Below are 24,163 nucleotides of genomic sequence, written 5' to 3' on the forward strand. Positions count from 1 at the left end.
TGATGAAGGCGTGGTATGACCACAACGCTCACCCGGTGGAGTTGGAGCCTGGCCAGAAGGTATGGGTGATCGAACCGGGAGAGCTTAGCGCCCTCCAGGATCGCTGGTCAGGACCCTTTGAGGTGTTGGAGAAGAAGGGTAAGGCTACCTACTTGGTGGACCTGAAGACCCCTCGTCAGCCCCTATGGGTGCTGCATGCCAACCGCCTCAAACCCCACCACGAGAGGCCCGAAGTCATCTTGATGATGGTGACTGACGGAGGAGAGGACGTGGAAAGCGAGCCTCTCCCCGATTTATTTGCGTCTCAAGAGAAGGATGGGTCGGTGGAGGGAGTGATTCTCTCCCCCTCCCTAACTGCTGAACAGCAAGAGGACTGCCGCCAGGTCCTGGGACAGTACTCTTCGTTGTTCTCCCTTGTCCCGGGTAGGACTCACCTGTGCGTCCATGACGTGGACACAGGAGACAGCCCACCTGTGAAGTCCAAGATCTACCGGATGTCAGACAAGGTGAAGGCCAGCATTCACAGTGAAGTCACTAAGATGCTGGAGCTAGGAGTGATTGAACCTTCTAGCAGCCCCTGGTCCAGTCCGGTGGTGTTAGTACCAAAAGCTGCACCACCGGGTGGCCAACCGGAACTGAGGTTCTGTGTAGACTACCGGGGACTGAACTCAGTGACCAAAACTGATGCTCATCCGATCCCTAGGGCGGATGAATTGATTGACCGGCTGGGAGCTGCCCAATATCTAAGTACCTTTGACCTTACTTCTGGGTACTGGCAGATCTCTTTGACTGATGGAGCAAGGGAAAGGTCAGCCTTCTCCACGCCCAATGGCCACTACCAGTTCTGTGTGATGCCCTTTGGGCTCAAGAACGCACCTGCCACGTTTCAGCATCTGGTGAACCAGATCCTCACCGGAATGGAGAGTTTCTCTGCTGCTTATCTGGATGACATAGCCGTCTTCAGTAACAGCTGGGAGGATCACTTGCGTCACCTGCAAGCTGTTCTCCAGGCCCTGAGACAAGCTGGATTGACGATCAAGGCCAGCAAGTGCCAGATCGGGCAGGGGTCGGTAGTGTACCTTGGACACTTGGTGGGTAGGGGAGCGGTGCAACCCCTCCAGGCGAAGATCGAGACTATCATGGCCTGGGAACCCCCCAAGACACAGACTGAGGTCCGAGCTTTTCTGGGCCTCACGGGATATTACCGCCGCTTCGTGAAGGGGTACGGTACCATTGTAGCCCCCCTCACGGAGCTCACGTCCAAGAAACAACCTCGACGGGTAGTCTGGACGGAGGCTTGTCAGCAGGCCTTTGTGAGACTGAAGAAAGCCATGTGCGAGGCCCCGGTCTTAAGGGCCCCAGACTTTTCCAAGAAGTTCATTGTCCAGACGGATGCATCAGAACATGGCATTGGGGCAGTGTTATCGCAACTCAATGAAGAGGGTCTGGATCAACCTGTGGTCTTCCTATCCCGGAGACTACTTCCCAGGGAACAGAAGTGGAGTGCAATAGAGCGTGAAGCCTTTGCAGTGGTATGGGCTCTGAAGAAGTTGCGGCCATACCTGTTTGGCTCGCACTTCCTAGTTCAGACCGACCACAGACCCCTTCGTTGGCTGATGCAGATGAAGGGGGAGAATCCCAAGTTGTTGAGGTGGTCTATCTCCCTACAGGGAATGGACTTTCAGGTGGAACATCGGCCTGGAGTGGACCACGCCAATGCAGACGGTCTCTCAAGGTATTTCCGCCTTAGTGATGAGAACTCCCAAGGGTTTGGGTAGCTCTCCCCACTTTCAGCTGGGGGGGACGCGTGTTAGACCTGTCAGCCCTTTGGGTGGTCCCTCCTCATCATTATTTATTTTGTCCCACTTTTGCCTCAAACCCTGTTAGTATTTTTCCTTTTTGGGAACCACCAGACTTTTTAGTATTGATGCAGATTCAGGGAGCCATTTTATCTACCCTTGGAACTTCTGTCTGAGGGCCTGGAGCACAAAATGGTGGCCACCTGTGACATCATCAGAACCCACTGGAACCTACTAGAACCTTCTGCAACATTCTGGAACCCTGTGACAGTTGGAGGCGGTTTAGAATGTTGGGAAGCTAAGTCAGAGAGTTGGCAGTTGGAGCTGGCAGTTGGCACCTGACTGGTGAAGAGAGAGGAGCAGAAACCTGAAGGAGGAAGGAGTGAGGCAGCAGGGGTGGAAACTTGTGCCTGGAGTGGGGTCCATAAACCCACCCTTGATACTAGTCCCTACTGACTGAGCCCAGCCTGGAGCCCTGTGTGGGAAAAAGCAAGAAAAACCATCTTAAGGACCTGGACAGCAGGAACAGGCCTTAGAAGTAAAGAAAAGCAAGAACCTGACCTGTTTATTGGTTTCCCTGAAGTCCGACGTCGAGAAGCCTAGAGACCTGGAGCCCGAGGTGGAGAAGCGGCGCTGACTGGGAAGCAGACGTCGTACCCGGAGCCGCCAGAGGTCGAGAGAGGGCGCCGACGGAGGTCGTAGAGAGTACCAGAGGTCGAGGAGGAAGTCACCCGAGGTCGAGTGAGTGGCGTCGACGCGGGAGTGGAGATCGCACTCCGGAGTCGCCGGAACCTGAAGAGAATCGTGCCGGAGGTCGGGAGTGGAGATCGCACTCCGGAGTCGCCGGAACCTGAGGAAAGGAGCACCGGAGGTCGGGAGTGGAGATCGCACTCCGGAGCCGACGGAAGTCGACATCGAGCCAAGGCCGGCCGACGTCATCGAACCGGAGCCGCCCGAAGTCGACATCGAGCCAAGACTGCCCGACGTCATCGAACCGGAGGTCGACATCGAGCCGAGGCCGCCGACATCGAACCGGAACCGCCTTCCGGCGTCGTCAAGAACTGACATTGCACCGAGGCCGCCGACATCGAACCGGAACCGCCTCACGGCGTCGACACGACTCCAGCGGCGTCGGAGCTTCATAAAAAGGGCAGTAAGTGGAATAGAGGGCGCCTAAGGCCCTGTGGAGCCCTAAGAGACCATCCTAGGGGATAAAGAGGTGTTAGGACCAGCCTGGGAGTGCCAGGGGTGGACTGAGACTGATACAGTGACCTGTGTGAGGGGTTGTGTAGTTTGGGAGAGCCAGATTCCTAGATTACCCTTGATCTACCTCAGTTTTAGCCTCAGCCTTACCCAAGCTAGGTGAGACACCCTCAGGCCATCCACCTAACCACAAGCTGTGACTGGGCCAAATCAGCCCATAGTATTTTAAATGTGATCTGATTTTACAAGTGTCACTGTTGGCTTTTAATTATTTATTGAGAGCACTGTATCTATTGTATTTATCCTATTTATTGCTTCACCGTATTTATTGTTCCACAGTATTTATTGTCGCACAATATTTATTGTCTCGCAGTATTTATTGCCTCATAATATTTAATTGCCTGTTATGTAATGCACTTATATTTATGCCTTGATTATTTATGATCTACCCTATTTATTGAATCGTTAAGACAGTATTTATTTGACCTGCACTTTTTAAGGAAAAGCCTTGTGTACTGTGATTGTATTATTATTATTTATTTAATCAGCAACTAAGAGAAAAAGAAGATAAACACAGAGATATTTTCATAATTTTTACGGTGTAGAGTCGTTTTTGGAACGGATGCACGCATGGTTATTGTGTGGGTATGACGTATGCTTAGCACGGTGCCTGATCCCTGACCACTCGAGCCAAGCTACCACAGTGTGTCTAGGAGAACACCACCACCCTTCCGGTGTGGGGGTGGGTTTTTCTAACAAACTGAGACAAAGTTTTAGTCTTAAGTCTAAGTTTTGGTCTTAAATTTAACTTAAGACTAAAATTTAAGTTTAACTGAGACAAGGTTTTGGTCTTAAGTTTAGGTTTTGGTCTTAAGTTTAACTTAAGGCCAAAACTTAGGTTTAACTGAGACAAAGTTTTGGTCTTAAGTTTAAGTTGTGGTCTAAGACCAAAACTTGAGTTTAACTGAGACAACATCCTAACTTTGCTACTCCTAAATGCCCTTTGTGAATACTGAAAGTTGTAAAGTTAGGATTTTGTCTCAGATTACTTTTGTGAATCGAGCCTGTTGTCCTTAACTGCCAGCCCAATGCAAACTAGGATTGGGTCATAGGCATTTACTGAAATTAATAGAATTCTTAGAAAACACACATCAATCAATATTTATCTCTTCCCTTTAAGGGAGAAGGGGTAGGCTCTCTGCTAAATAATTAGGTGGGGCAGACCTAGAACCGTGTAAATAATGAATAGCAACAATTGCAACTAAAATGGGGAAACAATGAATAAACAACAATTTCAAAACCTTTGTTATTAGCAAGGAAAAGAAGATGGATACCAAAAGAAGGTGAGAGAGTAGATGTGGAGGCAGTGCAAACTTCCAGAAGAACAAATGTGCACACATTTCCTAAAACATCTAATGTCTTCTATCTGGCATGGTAGTAACCATGCTTCATTCTTAGATCACTATAGTTTTTCTGCACCATAAAATATATAAATATTTGACATTACTGTATAAATATTTGATATAACTATTTCTTAACTGGGCTGTTTTATTTTAACAATATGCAGCTTTTTAATATTTGCTTTTTCCTCCTCCACCCTTTGCTCAGCATTGCATTACCTAGACAATGAGATGTGGTGCTCATTTTACATTTACTGTGTTGACTTGTTGCCGAAGATGATATGACTCCAGTTCTCCAAATATTTTTAACTTGAAGTTCAAGGAAGAGCCTGCATGTGTCATTCATTGACAGCTTGTCTGCTTTCCTGCACACATTTTCTGCGTGTGAAGTAAGATCGACAGGCATTAAAATTAAGCCGCATAGTGATTTGATATGTTGTTTTTACTCCTACCCCCACATTGCTTGTCATTAACACAGTCAGAGTATTAGTGTGCAGCCACAGTGATAGCTTCACATGTCACACCAACAAATCCCTATGCAGCTGTCATGCTTGTTTATTGTACAGACTTTACAATTAACAGCATGAGAATGGCATTGTGATTTGCTGGGCACTGCAACCCAGTTTTCTATGAGAGGCCAGGCATTTCATTTTCTGTCTGCTTGGCTCTCAGACAAAGTGCGGGTACAAAGGTCTCACAGTTTGCATGTCATGTGGATGATCCAAGTATGAGGCCAGTGTGATATGCACATTTTTCTCCATGGCATTCCTTGCTCATGATGCAACAAACTTGGCAGGGCCACACTTACTCCTGTGTGATCACACAGTCTCGTGGTACCTGACTGCTACCCTGACAAAATAACATCGTACCAGCTTTTAAACAAAGCTAGGATCATTTTTATTACACAAAGCTTTACAGATATTAAGCAGTTTGTAACATTTTGCAGGTGGTGGGGCACTTCCCAAAACCCCCTGCTGACTAGCCATTCATGATTTTGAAGGTCCTACTATTCTTCAGCTGTACTGGTGTGGTCCAGTCTGGCCATCCCTCACACGAAGCAATTACTTTATATCTTTATACCTGTACACAAACTTGTATGTTGAAAATATGCTTGAACATGGTCAAATATGTTGGATCACCTGTGAAGGTTTGTCTTGTTTGTAAGTCTAGTGATTGGCTACAATTCAACTCCAGAGAAGTCCCTCACAATTATATAGCTGCAGGAGCGTTACTGTACCCTCTTCCTGGAGTGAACAAATGTCACTGCCCACAAACAAGGAACATAATTTAGGAGCTCTTGGGTTCATTAGATACGTCAATCATAAGCAGGGGAGTGGAATTATTTGAAAGTCACATTTCAAGGTCTTTGTCTTCTTGGTATTTCAAGAGGTGATAATGTCCAAAATGAAGCTCTGAAACTGTAAGCTAGTTCTCTATAATTGCTTTTTGAGGTATTTCAATTCATGTTCATAGCCAGAAAACAATAACTGAACTGTAGATCCTCTCCAAAATAATAGGTCGTGGTTTATAAATCACAACAATATTGTGGATGCACAACCCACGTGAAAGAGTAGCTGTTCTGTAATGTGCTAACAGTAAATTCCACTTATTGTGGACCCAAAGCACCTCCCTAAAATAAAGTCTCTGTGTTCCAATAAAGAGCATGCTGTAGATCCCACACACAAACTTTAAGTGAGTGGTCCTGCAACCTATGGTTGATGGTAGTGGTCTGCTACAAAAAAATACATGGCTCATCTGGAGATTCAGTTCAAGGAATTGCATGCATTTGTCTCCTGCATCATCAGTAGACATCTGTACTGCAGCAGAATACATGTTTTTACTGGGAATTCACAAGAACCTAGAAGGCAAAATACCATATTTGAGCATTTTATACAATTATCAGGTTAACCAAAACAAAATACTATCTCATTGCTGAATCTCATAATGTCTATGGCCATTTGGGCACAGGTCAATGTAATACGTTTATAAAAATATATCTTGTGAAAATTGAGATCTTTGAAGCTGCATAGGTAACAGCATTCTTATAAATTTTGTATTTGTGCAGTCGGCTACGCCTGGATTCCATTGTTGAAGGATGGCAGAATTGTTTCTTTTGAGCAACAGTTACCTGTTTCAGCCAACCTGCCTCCAGGATACCTGAGTCACAATGATCCAGATTCTAAAAGGGTCAGTAAATATTTGAATGTATGGACTATTATTGTATTATAGCATAAATACACAATACAAATGTAATTAATCAAATTATGAACAATTCGCTTGTTTTTGATTGAACAAATGTATTGCTGTTCCATTTTTTGTACCATTTCAATCGAAAATACATCTGTATTCTCATGTATTGTGTCTTTTTCTGAACTGCCATTAAGCTTAAAGGTTCTAATTTCAGTTCTGAAGAGCAATCAAATAATAGTCTAATGCTTTTATGGTATACCAGTTAAGTCTAAACGGTCCCATTGATGTTGGGAATTGACACAAGGAAACATGCAAAGAATGTGACAAAAGAGTATAAAATTCTGTCCACTGTCCCTAAAAAGTGGTTTATCGAGCCATAGATTTGACAGTTTCTTCAAATAATTTTGGTATCCAATCTGCAACGCCCTACTATCATTTTCTATCAATAGGTATAACTCTCAGCTGGGTCAGCCCAGTATTCAGGTTCCAGTAGACCTATTAAATTCTTTGCTGATTGTGATTACGCTTTTTACCAAGAATTTTCCTCATCAAACTCTTGTGCCTCAGCTGGTTGCTGTATCAATACCACCTCTTTCTCAGCTGTTGCTGCAGTGTATGCCACTACCAGCTGTCCTACCTTCCTACGAAAGCTCCAGCAAGACCCAGTTTGCAAAGCACCTCAAATGACTTGTGAAGAACATGATGTGGATGTTTATGCCAATGATGTTGATGGTGATGACAATTACAAAAGTTATCAGAAAGCCAATCAGCAAAGTAATGCAGCATCTTCCAATGCACCTGATTGTGACTCACACAGAGCACGGGACGAACTCGAGTCGAGGATCTATACATGTGACAGCATTGGCATCCAATTGTAGGTCTCTGCAACTTCAATCAATCATTCAGCATTTGAAGAGAACAGCACTGTCTCCTGCGGGTATCTGGCCGCTGCGGTGCAGTTATGTTTTAAAAAAATATATATTTCTTTATTGAGTTTTCAAGAGACATTGTATTATGGTTTACAGTATAATAGTCAACTAACACCAAACCAACAGCGTTCACACCCATATAGAGGGTAATAGAATCAGGTATTCCGAATACAACTAGTATAGTGGTAGACCATAATCGTCCGAGTGACAGGGGCGTCCGGCCAGGTAGTACTTCGGCTAAAATATATTTGGTCATGACAATTGAAAATCCACACTGAAATAAAATCAATTTAACCTCAAATCTAACTTATAAAACACAACACCCAGGACATCTGTGGTATTTATTGGGATAGATGGCATGTCTCTGGGGAGGGAGAGATACATAAACTATGTGTATTACATTGTTTTGTATTGGTTTAAACTGAGCACAGACTCAGACTTTACAGACCCCCCATATGAATTTTTAGCCAGTCGGTAAGAACAATAGGCTCATAGCTGACATCCTTCCAGGTCTTCTCTGTACAGAGCGGCATCAGCTGTCTGTCTGCACTGAGCGCTCAGTAAATGTGCGTTATGAGTTTACGCCCACCCACCATAGACAATAGGGCCACCAGCATTTGTGTGGGAGCAGGGTGCTCAGGGAATGACGGCCATAAATGACGGGCCCTGGCCCCTATTTTGGCGTATTGAAGGAATTGGCCACCCCCTAGTCCGTACATCTTATTGGCGTCCTATAGTGTAATAAATCGTTCCTCCGGTAAGAGGTCAGACAGCATCAAGGATCCAGTCATTTGCCATCTATCTATTGCCATCACACCATCCATTTGTGCAAAGCAGCAAATTATCCAAATATCTAAATCAGTAGCATAAGGTGCTCGCAACATTATTCATTGCACCGTTCACTCCCAGTGACCGCCCATCATCTGGATCAGGTGGGGCAATTCAGGAGGAATCCGCCGACACCTCATCAGTAGTACCCCAAGCTGTTGTCCATCATGTATGCCGGCTAATAGGGAGCATTTCCAATTAGGCTCCCCATCTAACCAGTAAACAGCATGTTGTAGTGAGCTACCAGATAATATGATTCCCTATTGGGGACTTCCATTCCACCCATATCCCAGGGCCGTTTTTTGGTACCAAGGCTCACTCTACACTTCTTGCCTGCCCAGAGAAGCTCTACGAGGAGCTTATCTAAGTCCCTAAATACCATTCGGGGAATGTTGTATATTGCACCTTGTAACACGTAGAGACGTCGCGGCACTAACACCATTTTAATTAAGGCTATTTTCCCCATGAGTGACAGTCTGAGTGTATTTCAAAATATAATTGAAGGGCATTGGGTATGAAGAACTCGGTCCAGATTCAGATCATAGAACTGCACGGCTCACCATGTATGACCTGTATGGCAAGATATTTTACACTCTATACCTTCCAGGGTAGCCCGCATCTGAAAGACTGTCCACGGAGAGGCCCGTCAGGAAGCCCAATGGGAATAGGGCAGACATAGTATCAACCCATAGTATGAAGAATTCCCACCAGTTTCATAAATGTTAAGCATTATGTGCCCAGAGATGTCCAGTCGACATAGGTAAATTATGGCATCATCGCCGTATAGACAACATGATCAGTATTGTCAACTCATATACCCTATCAATGAAGAGCCTGCCAGAGCCGGCATTCAAGCGGCTCCATGGCAATGGCAAAAGTTAGGGCTGACAGCAGGGATCCCTGACGTGTGCCACACTGTAGGACAATTCTGCCCATGACGTATCGTCCAGTCCTCACACTAGCCTCCGGGTCTGAGTAAAGCAGTTTAACCCACTAATTGATATGTTTCCCAATCCCATCCGATCGAGTACCTGCCTGAGATAGTCCCATCACACTGAGTTAAAAGCTTGCTCAATGTCAAGAAAGGCAAGCACATATTGATCTTCTTCTAAAACTGGTACATATAGAACATGGACTAACCAGCGCAGGTTGTGTAAGGTGTTCCTTAACGGGATAAATCCCAACTGGTCGGTATGGATCAGAGAAGGGAGGTGTGGCAACAGTTGCGCGGCCAATATACCTGGCTAAGGAGATTTAAGTCTGCCTTTAACATGGAGATTGGTCAGTAAGAACCAGCCTCCAAGGGGTCCCTTCCCAATTCTGGTATAACCACAATGAGGGCCCCTTTCATCGAGTCTGGAAGAATCCCTATTTCAAGGGCCTCCTCAAAAACTGAGAGCAGCTTATTGACCAGGGTCCCAGGGAAGAGTTTAAAGAATTCAGCAGGGAGTCCATCACCCCTGGTGCCTTAACGGATTTCATTGAAGCCACTGCCGCAAGTAATTCCTGTTTATCTACGGGGGCCACCAATTGCTCACGACCCTCAAGAGATAGCCTCAGTAGTGGCAACTCAGCCAAATAGGTGGTCAGCAACTGGACATCTTGCTCCAAGGTCAGACCACACAGGTGTGCTGTAAAAACATCATTAATTTCTTATTGTGTATACATAATTCGACCCAGCCTGTCTCTGACGGCCATGATAGGCTGAATCAAGGACTCGGACCGTATCAAGCAAGCTAATAGGTGACAAGCTTTATCGCCCTCCATATACCATGTGCGCCTGCCAACTTTTTGGGTATTTTTCTCTAGACGATCCCATATTTCAATAATTTTTTTACCTTGTTGGTCCCACTCACTCCGCAATCCAGGCCTACTGGTCAGTTGCTTCTCCAGTGTCTTCCAGGGCCGACAACTGGTTACCCTCCAGGGTGCGGCACATGCCAACTGTGGCAGTCAAGCACACTCCCTGCACTACCAATTTCTTAGTATCTCATTCAGAAGCCCTATAGCCTTATGCTTTCCCAGTTAAGATCAAAGTACTGTGTAAGGGGTCCTGCAATGTGGCCTGAAACACCATGTCGGTTAGCGCGTCCAAACGTAACCTCCATAATGGTATGTTGGGTATCTGGCATGCCAAAGAATATGTTACCAGGAGTGGAGAGTGGTTGGATATGTACCAAGCCAAGTATTGAGCATCTAGTACCCTAAATGTTCTTTCTCTGTGGGACAAAAAAGTAGTCTAGCTGGCTATAGGTATTAACAGCTGGTGTAAAGCAAGAATAAGGAAGAGTGTTTGGGTGTCGCAAGCAGCAAATGTCAATCAGGCCCTTGGATATCAGTGTAAGTGAAGTGGACAGGTGAGGTTTAGTGCCTAGTCGGGGTGTAGATCTATCAAGTTGGCCAACAAGGACACAAATAAAATCCCCCGCCACGATAACCTCTGTCATCACAGAAACCTGGGCATCGTCATTGTGTTGCTGTCATATACATTGATAAAGCAGATATCATGGGCATCAAGTGTGCCTTCCAGTATTCCAAACCTTCCCTCCATGTCTAGTTTGACCTGCGTGTGGTTAAACGGGACCCCCAGGGCCACCCATATGAGAGAGCCTAGTGCATACCCATAATAGGAGGTGGCATATACCTGACCCCTCCACCTCTTTTTCAAACATTGTGTGTCTCTTGAAGAAAGGTCACTGGCACTCACTATCATTGAAGGAATGCCTGTACTCTGTGGCATTTTGTGAGGTTATTTAAACCATGGACATTCCAGATCATCATCTTATATCTCATACTCAGTCCAGCCATGTATAAAATTGGAGGTGAATGTCGTACCTTCCACACCCAGGAGTGAGACCCAAAGTCCAATACAGCCCTAATCCAGCACAGCCAAGCAGGAGAAAAATGCGCAGGTGAAGCAGCAGTGGTATAATAAGGACCCCGGCAGCTAATCCACCTATAGCAGTTGCAGAACACGGCCAGCAGCACAGACTTGGCACTAGCAGGCACGAGAGCAGGCATGCAATAGGCAGAAATCCCAAGCAGCAGCCAGCACAACTCTCCTACTTTGGAGCTCTCCCAAACATCGGCATTAGTGAGTAGAGGGGGAAGGAAGACCAGCAGAGTCACACACTTCAATGTCCCAGGCGTCATATCCTAAAACAGCACACCGCTATCCCAATGTGCATTTCAAAAAGTAAGAGCAGACTACAGGGGCAGCAACGGGGGTGTCCAAGGCCCCGCTCACTGGCCCCCCATAAGGAAAGGGGAATTCACCATCGAATGGCCCTCTGGCCTCCCTCGCTGCCCTCTCAGATGACAGGTGGAGACCACATCTAAAAGACCCTTTGGCAGGCCTGGTCTTACAACTTCAGGGGCCGCGATGAGCGCACTTCCCTCAGGGCCCGGGGCCTCTCCCAGCCAGAACAGGTATGTCAGGCCCAGGACCCTCTCATGCCGGGGTGGCCCACAGTAGCTCAGGGACCCATGCGTAGAGGGCAGCAGCAGGTCTCCTCCACAGTTGCGCTCAACCCCCACACGGCCCCAATAGTGCCATGGTGGGTCCATGCAGGCCACCTCATGGAATCCTTCTAGGCCATGCCGATCTGCTCAGGCTTCCTCCGTCTGCACCTGAGGGCCAACACGATCACTGGGGGCAGTCACCTGGACCCCACCTCACAATAGCAGCATCAGGGGTGCCACTCCCTGCCACAGCAAGCACACCCGTGAGTTTCTGCTGCACTGTAATGGCGATCTGCGGCCCAAGCAGTACGGGAGAGCCTTTCCCGATAAGGACACCTCTCCTCCAGTTCCACTGGCCCTACTAGGGCATCAACTACAGGCTAGCTTGAATCCAGTGGCACAGTGAGGTAGGAACCCACATCTGAGCATACCCATCCCACGTAGGGCAAAAAGTGCTACACAAGCAAATGATGGACGCAATGCTGAAAGAATCATACGTTCACCCCCAGTCAAGAGATCTGGGTTAAATCCATTGTTCTTTTGCTCACAATGCCACCCCAGTTTATAACCAGTCGTATGCAAATCAGTCTTGACCCTGTTCCCTATGGGAAGAGTTCAGCCCAAACTGCCAAGCCAGATCCTCCCTGGACCGGAAACAAGCATCCTGGGACCTGTTTCGGGATATTACCCCTCATCAGCCAGGCTAGCTTGAATCCAGTGGCAAAGTGAACAAGGGACCCACGTCTGGGCATACCCATCCCACTTAGGGCAAAAAGTCCTACACAAACAAATGATGGCCGTGTGTTTGCTATGTTATACTGACAGCATGTCTGCTTTCACCTGATAGATTTCAGGTTTGAAAAGATAGAGTTTTAAGGTTTTCCAATTTTTATGTCGTTTTGTTAAATTTTGCAAGAGATAGAAGATCATTCCAGAATTCAGGAGCATGGTTCTGTAAAGTTCAGCCTCCTTATCTGGCTTGGCAAGGCAAGAAGTACTTGCGTTCTTATTGATGGAGGCAATTCTGGTTGGGGGGGGAAGCCTGTCTAAGAAATGTATGCCTGTGAATGCAACACTGGTGGCATCAAATACCCTGAACATCTGCCTTTACTGCGATAGTCAGTGATTTTATGCCACGTGGCAGGAGAAATAAACCTTAGCAGGTATTGTGTTCCTTATACCTGACTCAAAGAGTCTCTGGAGCAAATGCAGCTGGCCAATTATTCAGAACAGGTGGTAAATGAAAGCTGTAAACTCCTCAGAATATGGAGTAATATGCATAATTATAAAAAGTATTTCTGTGTCAGCACTGTTTTACCACATTTCCATTTTGGCTGCCGGGCATCTCTGAATAGAACTCTGCCTAGCTCCTAAGCCAGACCTTAATTGGCTAAAATGAAAAAATTGATTGCCTTATATATCTAATTTATTAATCATTTTACATATATAAATATTATGTTTATTTTTTTGCAGGTAAACTGTGATATAAAATGGGTTGATGGTTCAAAGCCTTTGTTTAAGTTCAAAAGCCACTTGGAATCAACAATTTATACACAGGTATGTAATTAACCTTTTAGTTTAGACAGTCACGTGTAGAAGAGAAGAATACGCGAATATGCAGAGCCCTCACATTTTCAGATTCCTACCTGATCTAGGACAGGCTTTTGTTTGCATTCTTGTTCTTGTAGCATTAATTATTAACAATGAAGTTATGTATGCCCTCTCACACCAGTCCCCCTTGATTCTCTTCCATTCTCTTACCATTTACCTTTAATTACACTTAGATTTAATTATTTTTACTTGCAATACCACTGTTTAACAATGCTAAAGTGCATGTGCTCCCTCATCTAAACATAGTATAATTGATTTACACCTGTTTGGCATATTTAATTTACTTTGAAATCCAAAATGTATTTTTAGGCTTCGAGTATAGTGTATATACATACATGGAGTTGACAATTGACATTAACCCAAAAGAAAGTAAACATTGGCGACAATTTTCCTCTGGGAACCTAGATCATTCTTACTACAAGAATTGAGAAAGCATATATGTGTGACTTGTTTGGCACGTGGATTGGGCTGGCACAAGCCACAAAAATGTTAAACCCACAGGGTTTGCTAATGCTTGTTTGTTTATTGGGGAGCAAGTTACGACAAAAGTATGTAAAAAAGAATGCTGCATAAAATATCGTGACTTTATTTTTTTTATTGCCCATTTTTCAACTGCTTTTGTCAGCACTTGCAACTCAGTGTTACTGGACCACTTGTCAAATCCTTTTTGAATGTGCAAACCATCTTGGAATGATGTAGTGGGTAAAGTATCCTTTTACATACATCACAAGGATGTATGGCACAGGATATCTATTATAAGATAATCGAACTTTGCGGTGACTTGAAATATCTTTCTAATATATGACAGAGGGCATTTTATTCCTTATAATACATGATCACATTATCATCACATTATCATCCATCCTTCCCACAAACTGCTTAAATTCTTAGTGTCTTGCTCTTCTTATGAAAGAGATAGATTGTTAGCAGATATGTAGAACAAAAGCAGAATGTGCAGTGTAATATTGAACACACCAAAAAGCAGTTAGAAATTTATAATAAAAAGATATCACAATCAGTTTCATGTAAGTCGGATAAAAAATACTGTTGCTCAGAATGTGCAGAGAGATTCTGTCTTTTCTGCAATAACCTATATTGCAAAAAATAAACATGTTGAGACAAAGATCTCCTTTCTGCGGATCTGTTAAATTTAGAAAAACAGATCAGAAAAACTAAATGCCAGTTCCAGTTTTTGTTATTCAAACTAGAGCTGTAATTGGCCTACGGGACCTGCTTTTCACCATGCCTGCTGGCGGCAGGCATTATGGCATCACAACTCAACTTTAATAAGATATTGCAGTTTAGCAGCTATGTCATTTCGTTATTAGAGGTGACTAGAGAGTCAGACCTCAATGCAATTATCGAACAGTGATTATATAGGGATTGGTCTATAAAACAATATTAAAGTATGCAAAATAACTTTCCAATATGGCCACCAAGTTTATAACAAGTTGACACGCTGAGCTGCAACAGTGTGCATTGAGTGCTGACCAAAAATCAGCAAAATGGATGCTTCAGAAAATAATGCAAAGCTATTTTATGTAGCATCCGTTTTCAGATGCGTTGCCAATGCTCCTTCCCCCTTACTACTGAGCCACTTGTCAACTGATTTCGGGTGTAAAATATTCCATCTTACATTACATTGGAGGCGCAAAAAATATCTGAGGAGCAAATAGTAAAATAGTGCGAAAGAAACCAGTGTCTGACCCAAAGGCCCTTAAAGTAGGTATAGAGTACAATAAGTTCACATTGAAGGACACAAGCACCAGACAAGTAAATCCTATTCTTTCAGTCGGTATTTCATCTAAATATTTGTGTACATTTGTAAGGCCACAACAAAAGCTAATATTCCCAAAAAACAGAAGCCAGCGGTTCCCAAACTACCATAGATTTTAGAGCCAGGAACTGCAAAAGCATTCTTGCAATTATTAGCCGGTTTTCTTAATTGTAAAACCCACTTTAAGCTCTCTCCAAATTCCAAGCGCTCACATTAAAACTTTCACATGGTGTGACTTGTACAACGTATTTCACTGGCTAACTCAGTATATTATTCGCATCCATAGTTTTGGCATGAAAGTTATTTACACCCAAAATGTTATCCTGGCGCTATTAACAATTTTTCAACAGTTGAATGTAATTCACGGTTTAGAAGTTTATTTTAATAGCTTCTGCAAAAAAAGTTCTCACTTAAAGCATACTCTTTGTTAGGGTTTTAGAGAGAGTTGGAATACAAGACCAGCACAATCAAATCGAGTTTCATATATATTCAGTGTAGCGTCCTACCTGCCCAGGCGCTCGCCAATAACTACGCCACACACGGAGAGTAATTTTATATGTCTTTACTCAGCTGCGTGTAAGTCAGAACTTAACATTATAAACCTGCCTTCAACTTATCCCTCCTTAGCATCACAAAAAGATGATGGACGGAATGCCGAACATTGTAAACATTAACCCCCAGTAGACAGATCTGGGCCTAAATCCATTGATTGTTTGCTCACCAGAGGAGGATCCCACAATTAGAGTGATTAATTTGTTTTAAATAAATGTGCTGGCGCTAAACTTTTTATTAAGAGCCCACCACTGGCATGACAGAATATTGATTCTGCCTCATGCTCCTTTCTTCCACTACCATATACTTCTTGTGTCTGTATATCACTCATGCAGGTTCTTTTTCATCCCTAGTTTCTCCTCCTTTGTCACTGTTTCCGGATCTTTCTTTTCCTTCTTCTTTCTCCTTTTCTGCCTTTTTCTTTCACTATGTGTGTCAAAGTCTGATGAGAACAAATAAGTCTAGGTCCCCAAAAATGAGTGCAGGAACCCACAAACCCACCACTTGCAACCCAGCCACAAATAAGCACTGTATGTTTAGATCAACAATGGCGTGTGGCAGCATGCTCTCAGTTTCTCCTCCTATATTTGTCCCCAGCCTCAAAGATGTTAATGACACAAAATCTTGCATTGTGTAGGGGGGCGTGGCTACGAAGCCAATGATGGCGGACGCATGAGCTGAGAGCTCCGCGCCGGCCGATTCAATTCTCCTGCTTAGCAGTTTCCCTGCCCTGGCCCGGGCGCTCCTTCCTGTGCCTTCCCCGAGGGGACCCATTCCTGCGCCCAACGCCGCTCTTGGAGGCTGGGATATCGGTGGGGAGCCGAGAGCTCCGAGCGACGCAACGAGCACAGAGGCGACTGATGGCAGCCTGCGCGGCGAACATGTACTGCGTCACAGCTGAACCTGCCCGCCGGATCGAGCCGGGACGGGCTGAGCGGACACCTTGGTAGCGATAACACCGATTGGACCCCTAACAGACTTCCCCTGGGACTGGTGAGATCGGCTCCCGCATCTGGTAGGCACCGGAAAGAGTGCTGGGGCCTTTGCGGGGGTGCGGATCGGCAACTCCTGGAAGTGCAGGACGCGGTGCGCAGTTCTGCGCTTGGTCGGAGCATGGACATCGGAAGAGGCGCTTGCTTTCCTGGGCTCCCGCGGCCCCACGATTGTATGGGACACAAAAGCCAGGATTGTAAACGGGAGGCGTCGCCGGTGTGCACTTTCCAGGATCACGGACACCCCAGTGGGGAAAACAATAGACTCAAGGTGCGTGCATGAACAGGCGGTCACACTGGCCACCTACGACTAAACTGAGTCACCACGTGGATCTCTTGGACCCCCACTGTTCCTCCACCGTTTTAGGATGCCCAGCCAGTGACTGCGGGGTCGATTGGTGGCGAGATGGGGCCTGCCTGCACTCCTAGTCCACGGCTTAGAAGGGAGCTGAGTGACTGATATAGCTCCCCCCCCAGACCTGAACGTGGCATAGATAGACGGTGCCCTGCTCTGACCTGGTGAGGCCTGGTACCCTTTTCTTTTTGGGGCCTGCTGTGAAAGTGCTTGGGGCCCGCATGCCTGGGGGGTGAGTTACCTGTGCAGTGACCCCTAGCTGAGATCGGTTGTGAGGTGAACCACCCTTGGCTACAATGGGTCGGAACTTGAGTGCTCCAATTGTGCTAGGGGGAGCTGCGCTGTGGCTGGCGGCGGAGGTGCGGCCCCACTGGAACTTTATAGAGGAGGAGGGGAACACTGTGGATGACCCATCTGTGAATCGGCTTATGGTCCACGACACACCCTCTGCATAGCCCACTGCCATCCTCTTGCTGGGGCTTTCTCTTGAATGGGACTGGCACTTTAGTGTGGACTTGGGCGCGGTCAGAGTCATAATGCTGTGAGAACCATCAAGCATTTTTCGCCTATTCTGAAACCTGGATAGGCACGTACCGGAAACGTCTGAGGTAGCTCAGCACACACAGAGTGGGCCGCACGAGATCGGAGGTCGTAGAGCACGCCACACTAGTTATAGGGAAACCTAGGGGGAAGCTGGTGGGTTCCCCCCCCCAAGAGCAAGACAATAGTGCTCTGGACTCAGCGATTAAGGACCCTGGAAATGACCCCATTGAGATACTAGTCCATCAGCAGTATGCCAAGATACTGGAGGCTATCGCCGATACCAAGGCGACACTGCATCAGGACATCAGCACGGTTGAAGTGGGACTGGGCCTATTACGTGCCGAACACGGTAAACTGTCTGAACGAGTGAAGCATACTGAGTTGGCGCTTGAAGAACTGGCCCCTGCGCAAAAAGTCCTGGCCGCGAAGGTGGAAGATCTCTAGGACCTAATGGGGGTGCTGGAACGCAGAGCAGAGGACGCATGGTAGCCTTCTTGGAGACCTGGCTGAGGGACGTGGTGGCGCCGGAGGGCCTATCACAATTTTACACCTTGAAGAGGGCCATCGTGTGCCCAACAGGCCGCCAGCCCCAGGGAGACCTCCGAGACCAGTGGTGGCCAGGTTGCTCCATTACCGTGACAGAGACCTTCTGCTCCGGAAAACAAGATCGGATGGTCCTTTCATGGTGGGAAAACTGAAGAGTTTCTCTATTCCCAGACTACACATTGGAGGTGCAGCGGCGTCATGCGTCCTTCCTAGAGGTCAAGCGAGCGCTACGCGAGGAAGGGATTCTGTATTCATTGATGTTCCCGGCCCGGCTGCGAATCATGCTGGACGGAAAAACACATTTCTGCGATGATCCTAAATCTGCCTGGGAGTGGATTGAAACCTATAAGATGGAGGGCCGAGCTCAGCTTCAGCCTCAACGATCGGAGGCAGGAGCGGGGCAGCAAGAGAAACGACCTCGTTGGCGACAGTGACGGAAAGCCACGAAGAAACCTAGTCCGTTGCGGAGGGCGGAGGAAAGGGTAAACGCACTGCAAGTAGTAGCGGAGATGTTGTGTGGTGGAGACTCCACACTCGGGAGAGGATCGAACTCAACCCATGGAACCGAGGACTCAGGATCGGACATTTCACGAAGTGGACAGAAAAGCATGCCGGATGTGACACCGCAGACGGCTGATGAGTTCTTCGCATAAGTGGCCGGATCATTTTCACCTCTCCCCCCCCCCGCTTTCTTCTTTTCTCCCTCTTTTGTTCCTGCTCTCCTCTTTCCCCTTTTCCCCTCTGTCGCTTCCCTCTCTCTCCCCCTGGTGTCCTGTTGAACTGAGGAAACCGTATAACCTACATAGGTTTACATCATACGCAGGGCCCTGTTTCTGTTGGATGGGGGGTGAGGGTGGGAGGCTGGTGGGCCTCTGGGCATAGGCTGTGATGGCCTGTATAGGCTGAGACGCCATGGGTATTAAACTGATTTGCTACTAATCTTTAGAAGCTTTGGTCACGCTCCCCTCGTAGGCCCTTGGCTAGTTCCCTGGGACCTTTTTATCTTGTCATAAGATTGTGCTACGCACTGTTTTGGTACATTTGGGCAGCTGATCATTGTCAGTCCGCTCACGGGTGTGGGAGTTACTTGTTTAGAGTTGACCTTACATACCAGGTGGTCTATGATACTTTTTGGGGCTGCTGAGATGTGGAGGGAGCCGGGTGGAGAGTATTCTTTTGACAGATGGCGAATCAAATAATTAGACCTGAAGGGTTCAAGCTCCTTACATGGAATATATGTGATATGGGCTCCCCTGCTAAGTGTTACTGTATACTGAATTATTTACCCGGGAGAGGTGTACATGTGGCGCTCCTGCAGGAGACTCGAAACACGGAGACTGAGCTGGGGCGATTGATACGTAAATGGAGGGGACAGCTGTATGTGACCACTTACTCATTTGCGAGGGGGGCCTTGTGTGGATTCGACCAAGAGTACCTTTCCAACTCTCTCGTAGAATGGTGGACACAGAAGGTCAGTACGTGGTGATACAGGGGAAGTTGGCAGGGAGAGAGATCACACTGGGAAGTGTATATGCCCCCAATCGAGAACAGATTCCTTTCTTAGAAAAGTTCTCAGGTGCCCTAGCGGGTGTTGATGCTGACAATGTGATACTCCGTGGTGATTTTAACTGTGTGTGCGATGTAGACTAGGATAGATCTACACCCCCATTGAGGGGCACACTGGCATCCCATAAGGCACAGGGGCTTAGGCGATGGGCTGCGGGGTGGGGATTGGTGGACATGTGTAGACTTCAAAATGACCAACAAAGAGTATATTCATATTATTTTCACCTGTATGACCTTCTCACACAATTAGATATGTTTTTTTGCTCTACTACACTGACCCACATGCTCTCCGAGGCTGAATACTTGGGGATAGCCATCTCTGATCACAGTCCCCTGATTATGCAGTTTTCTCCTACCTCTGAGAGACCTCTAATCCCCTCTTGGAGATTAGAATGTGCCTTGCTGGAAGATGACGGGTTCCGACAGATATTAGCAGTGGCACTGTCCACCTATTTCTCTGAAAATTAGGGTACAGCTAGTTCCTTGTTGGTTGAATGGGAGGCGTTTAAGGTGGTCACCAGGGACAATGCTTAGGACAGACCGTGGGCCTCCGAAGAGAAATAGCAGGGAAACTGGAAGTGCCGGAGCAACAACTACAAGATTTAGATAGGGACTTGGTGATTGGTTTAGCGGTGCACAATAAGCTGGCGGAGATTAGGAGTCGCTATAATATTACATGGGATAGATTACGGATGGGGACCTGACAAAATATAAAGAGCGTCAACACGAAGAAGGGGGTAAAGCCGGCAGATTGTTAGCCTGGCTGGTTAGACCTGAAAGTCGGGGGTGCCCATCCTGAGTATCACTGATGATATGGAGCGTGTGCTTTGTTCTCCTAGCGAGATCAATGGGGCGTTTCGCAGATACTATGAGAACCTGTATCGGCACCCAAGGACTGTTCTACCCGAGGAGATCCAGATGTATCTTGACACGCTATGGTTGCCGGGTTTAGAGGCCACAAATCAGCGACTCTCTTGCTTCGGCGCTTTCAGTGGGTGAAATTAGGGAAGCAATTAAGGGGATGGCGAGAGAGAAGACACCCGGGGCAGATGGCTTACCTGCAGACTTTTATTTAACATTCATTGATATCCTGGCCGCACAATTACAACATCTATATGCGACTGCACTTGAGAAAGATAGGCTTCCATCCTCCATTAGAGAGGTTCTGGTGGTCCCCCTACCTAAAACTATGACTGACCACCCGAGAGTGATGGACTTACGGCCCCTGTCCATGTTAAACACGGATTTTAGAATCTCAGCAAGACATTGGCTACTAGGCTACTGCCTTATATGCAACAGCTGATTCACACAGATCAGAACGGTTTTATACCCACGTAGTCCACGTCTAATAATTTGCGCAGACTGTATAATGTAATTTTCCATAAGAATTTAGGTGACTACCCAGATGCAGTAGTGATGTCAATTGACCTCGAGAAGGCTTTTGACTCCCTGAGTTGGGACTTCTTACTGGCGGTAATGGAGAGGATGAAGATGGGCTAGGGCTGGCTAAAATGGGTACAGCTGCTGTATAAGGAACCTAGTGCACGGGTCTGCACAGGTGCTATTATATCCACATCATATAATATTTATAGGGGGACTCGACAGGGTTGCCACTCAAGCTATGGAGCCCTTAGCAGAACGCATTCGGCAGGAAGGTGAGCGTTTGGGATCAAATTAGATGGGCCATACACATAATTTCACTGTATGCCGATGATGTGTTGGTCTATTTAAGAGACGGAGCCGTGGGGGTACCAGAACTACTGCGACTTCTGGGAGAATTTGCAGAGATATCGGGCTTATGCCTCAATGGACAGAAGACTCATATCTGGACTTAGATTGGGCCTGATTGTCTTTAAATATCTCGGTATTAGAGTTTATCATGCACAGGCTGACCTGCTGGAGGGTAACCTTGGAGGTGCCTTACAGGGGCTTCAGCAGAATGTCACCTTTTGGCGATCCTTGAAACTTCCAGTAATGGCACGGGTGGCACTGACTAAGATGGTGATGCTGCCCCGCCTTTTATATTACTTTGTCAACCTACCAGTTGTAATACCATGCACTTGGTTTAAGAAGGTAGATTCCTTACTAATAGACTTGGTGTGGGATGGTGGCCGCAATAGAGTATCCCTACAGACTTTGCGGCTCCCGCTTATTAGCGGGGGCTTGGAGGCCCCCGGATTTCGAGGCCTATTACCTGGCGGCCCAATTACAGTGGATGGCCCAGTGGCTTGATGGGAGAGGGCTGGATACCTTACCTATCACCCCCGGCTCGGTGACATCGACCCTCCTGTCTAGAATGCTTGATAGGCATAGGAAGGTTAAAACCATGGGGATGCTACTTTCTGTGGCCATGGCGTGTTGGGATAGATGTGTGGTGAGGTCCAGAGGCATGAGACTTTACTCCCCTTGCGTTCCCCTAGGGGCTTGCCTCAACCGGGGGGAGGCCCGCCCCTTACATGCCGCCAATTGCAGGGTTGGGACGATGCAGGGGTCCAGACAGTAGGAGACTATTACAGAGATGGGGAGTTGCTACCACTCACAGACTTCTTGGAATATCTTGAGTTGCCGCCTGAGCAGTTCTTGAATTGTCATAGAATTAGGGGGTGCCCTAGCAGAAATATGGGGAAGAGAGTTGGTGGAGCCAGGTACCCACCCGGTCATGCATGCAATGGTGACACTGGGCTCGGCCGGACACCTAGTGAAATGGCTCTACCAGGTTTTCATGGAGATCACGATCCGCACACTACATCAGTTAAGGGAGAGATGGGAGGAGATGCTTGCCAAGCAATTTACCGATTAAGAATGGGAAAGGGCCTTGGGAGGCCCCAAGAAGGTGTGTTGAAACGCTGCCTTTAAATATTTACAATTTAACTGGTTGCATAGAACTTATCTCACACCACACCAGCTGAACGTGGTATTTGGGGGTACCGACCAAGCATGTCCACGCTGTACTCTTAGTGACGCGGACTTTGACCACATGGTCTGGTCCTGCCCTAAGCTCCGTGACTACTGAACGAAAGTGGTGGAGCTGATAAACAAAGTGATGTCACTGGGTATTGCGTGCACACCAGCTGCTTGCCTCCTGGGCATATTCCCGAGGCCCAAAGCCAAACGGCTGCGGTTTCGCTTCATAGACTTGGCCTTGCTCTTGGCCCGACGGCATATAGCACTTGGGTGGAAAGCAAAACAGGCACCATTAATGACTAAATGGGGGGATGATTTACGTGTTGGGCGAGAGCCGAGGAACGGGCTCTGCTCAAAGAAGACAGAGTGACTAAATGATGCAAACAACTTGCAGAACCCTGGGCTGATCTAGTGAAACCTTGGGATAAGCGTCATGCCCCAATACAGTCTTCCATTATAGATCTGACTGATTCGGACACCCAGAACTAGACCTAGTTCCGTCTTGGCATGTGAGACACCCAAACCTAGACGTGGGTATTTATGGCACTTCAGAGTGCAGGGGAAGGTCGATTTCCACTGTGTTAGCCTAACATGGTGGGGAGGTTGGTAGCCCTTTACCGCTCAGGTCTCCCTCATTGCCTCACGGATGCATTAGCCCAAGTAAAATAATTCATACAAAGTATACTGAGCACGACCCCTGGTAGTTAGTTTTAATATTGAGTTTATTAAAATAGGAAGTGACACAGGGCATACACTCTGGTGTTTCATTATTTACTTGCTGGATTACTTTGGCGTTAGTTATCCGCCACAATCAGACTGTCTTTCTTTTGTATACCAGATGCAATTGGGAATTGAGGTATTAATGGTATAGCGTCCTCTGGAAGTCTGTACAGGTTATACTGCTACTCCCACATGGGCAGCGAGCCCATACGAACGCAACTGCTGGGTCTTCCTTACTGTTTGATGTCTTAACTATCTTTCCCTTTGTAATGTGGTAGAGGCGATTGTATAACTAGAGGCACTACAAGATGTTATGGTATACACTATAAGCTTCAGACTTCTAAAGTAGAGACGATCATATGACATGGTATCTACCTTCAATGCTTAGGATTTCCACTGCTAAACCCAGAGATACCTATTGTTAAAGGTTTACCACATGCATGACTGTATATGGATTGTGGGTTGCTTGTTTTGCAAAATAACAAATGCCAATAAAAAAGATATTTAAAAACAAAATCTTGCTTTGTGTATATCCTAGTCAATAACATGTCTTAGATTTATATTCATAAATGTATGCCCAAAACAATAATGCACTTGCGGGGGTGCGGAAGGGAGTACACTGCTGGTATTTGAGCAAATGTTTCCCATTGCAGTCTGGAAAATGCAATTCATCATAATTTCAATAACTCAATAGTAAGAAAGTGTTCAGTTAGTGCAGCCAGTACTGGTATTTCTGAGCATTCCTGGACATGTGTTTCTGGGTGATTGCCCTTCTTCAACAAGAAG

General features: G+C 46.6%; 1 protein-coding gene across 3 annotated transcripts in view; it reads left to right on the top strand.

The window, feature by feature from the left end:
* DOCK11 (dedicator of cytokinesis 11) overlaps window positions 1-24,163 on the top strand; it is a 1,169,031-nt gene that overhangs the window by 445,807 nt on the left and 699,061 nt on the right. For all 3 annotated transcript variants that reach the window (XM_085607886.1, XM_085607887.1, XM_085607888.1), the window contains 2 exons: window positions 6,468-6,589; window positions 13,285-13,368. In XM_085607886.1, the coding sequence (XP_085464012.1) occupies window positions 6,468-6,589; window positions 13,285-13,368 (206 nt within the window). The remainder of the gene's footprint in view (window positions 1-6,467; window positions 6,590-13,284; window positions 13,369-24,163) is intronic.

Source organism: Triturus cristatus, chromosome 5_2 (genome assembly GCF_964204655.1).
Source record: "Triturus cristatus chromosome 5_2, aTriCri1.1, whole genome shotgun sequence".
Taxonomy (NCBI): domain Eukaryota; kingdom Metazoa; phylum Chordata; class Amphibia; order Caudata; family Salamandridae; genus Triturus; species Triturus cristatus.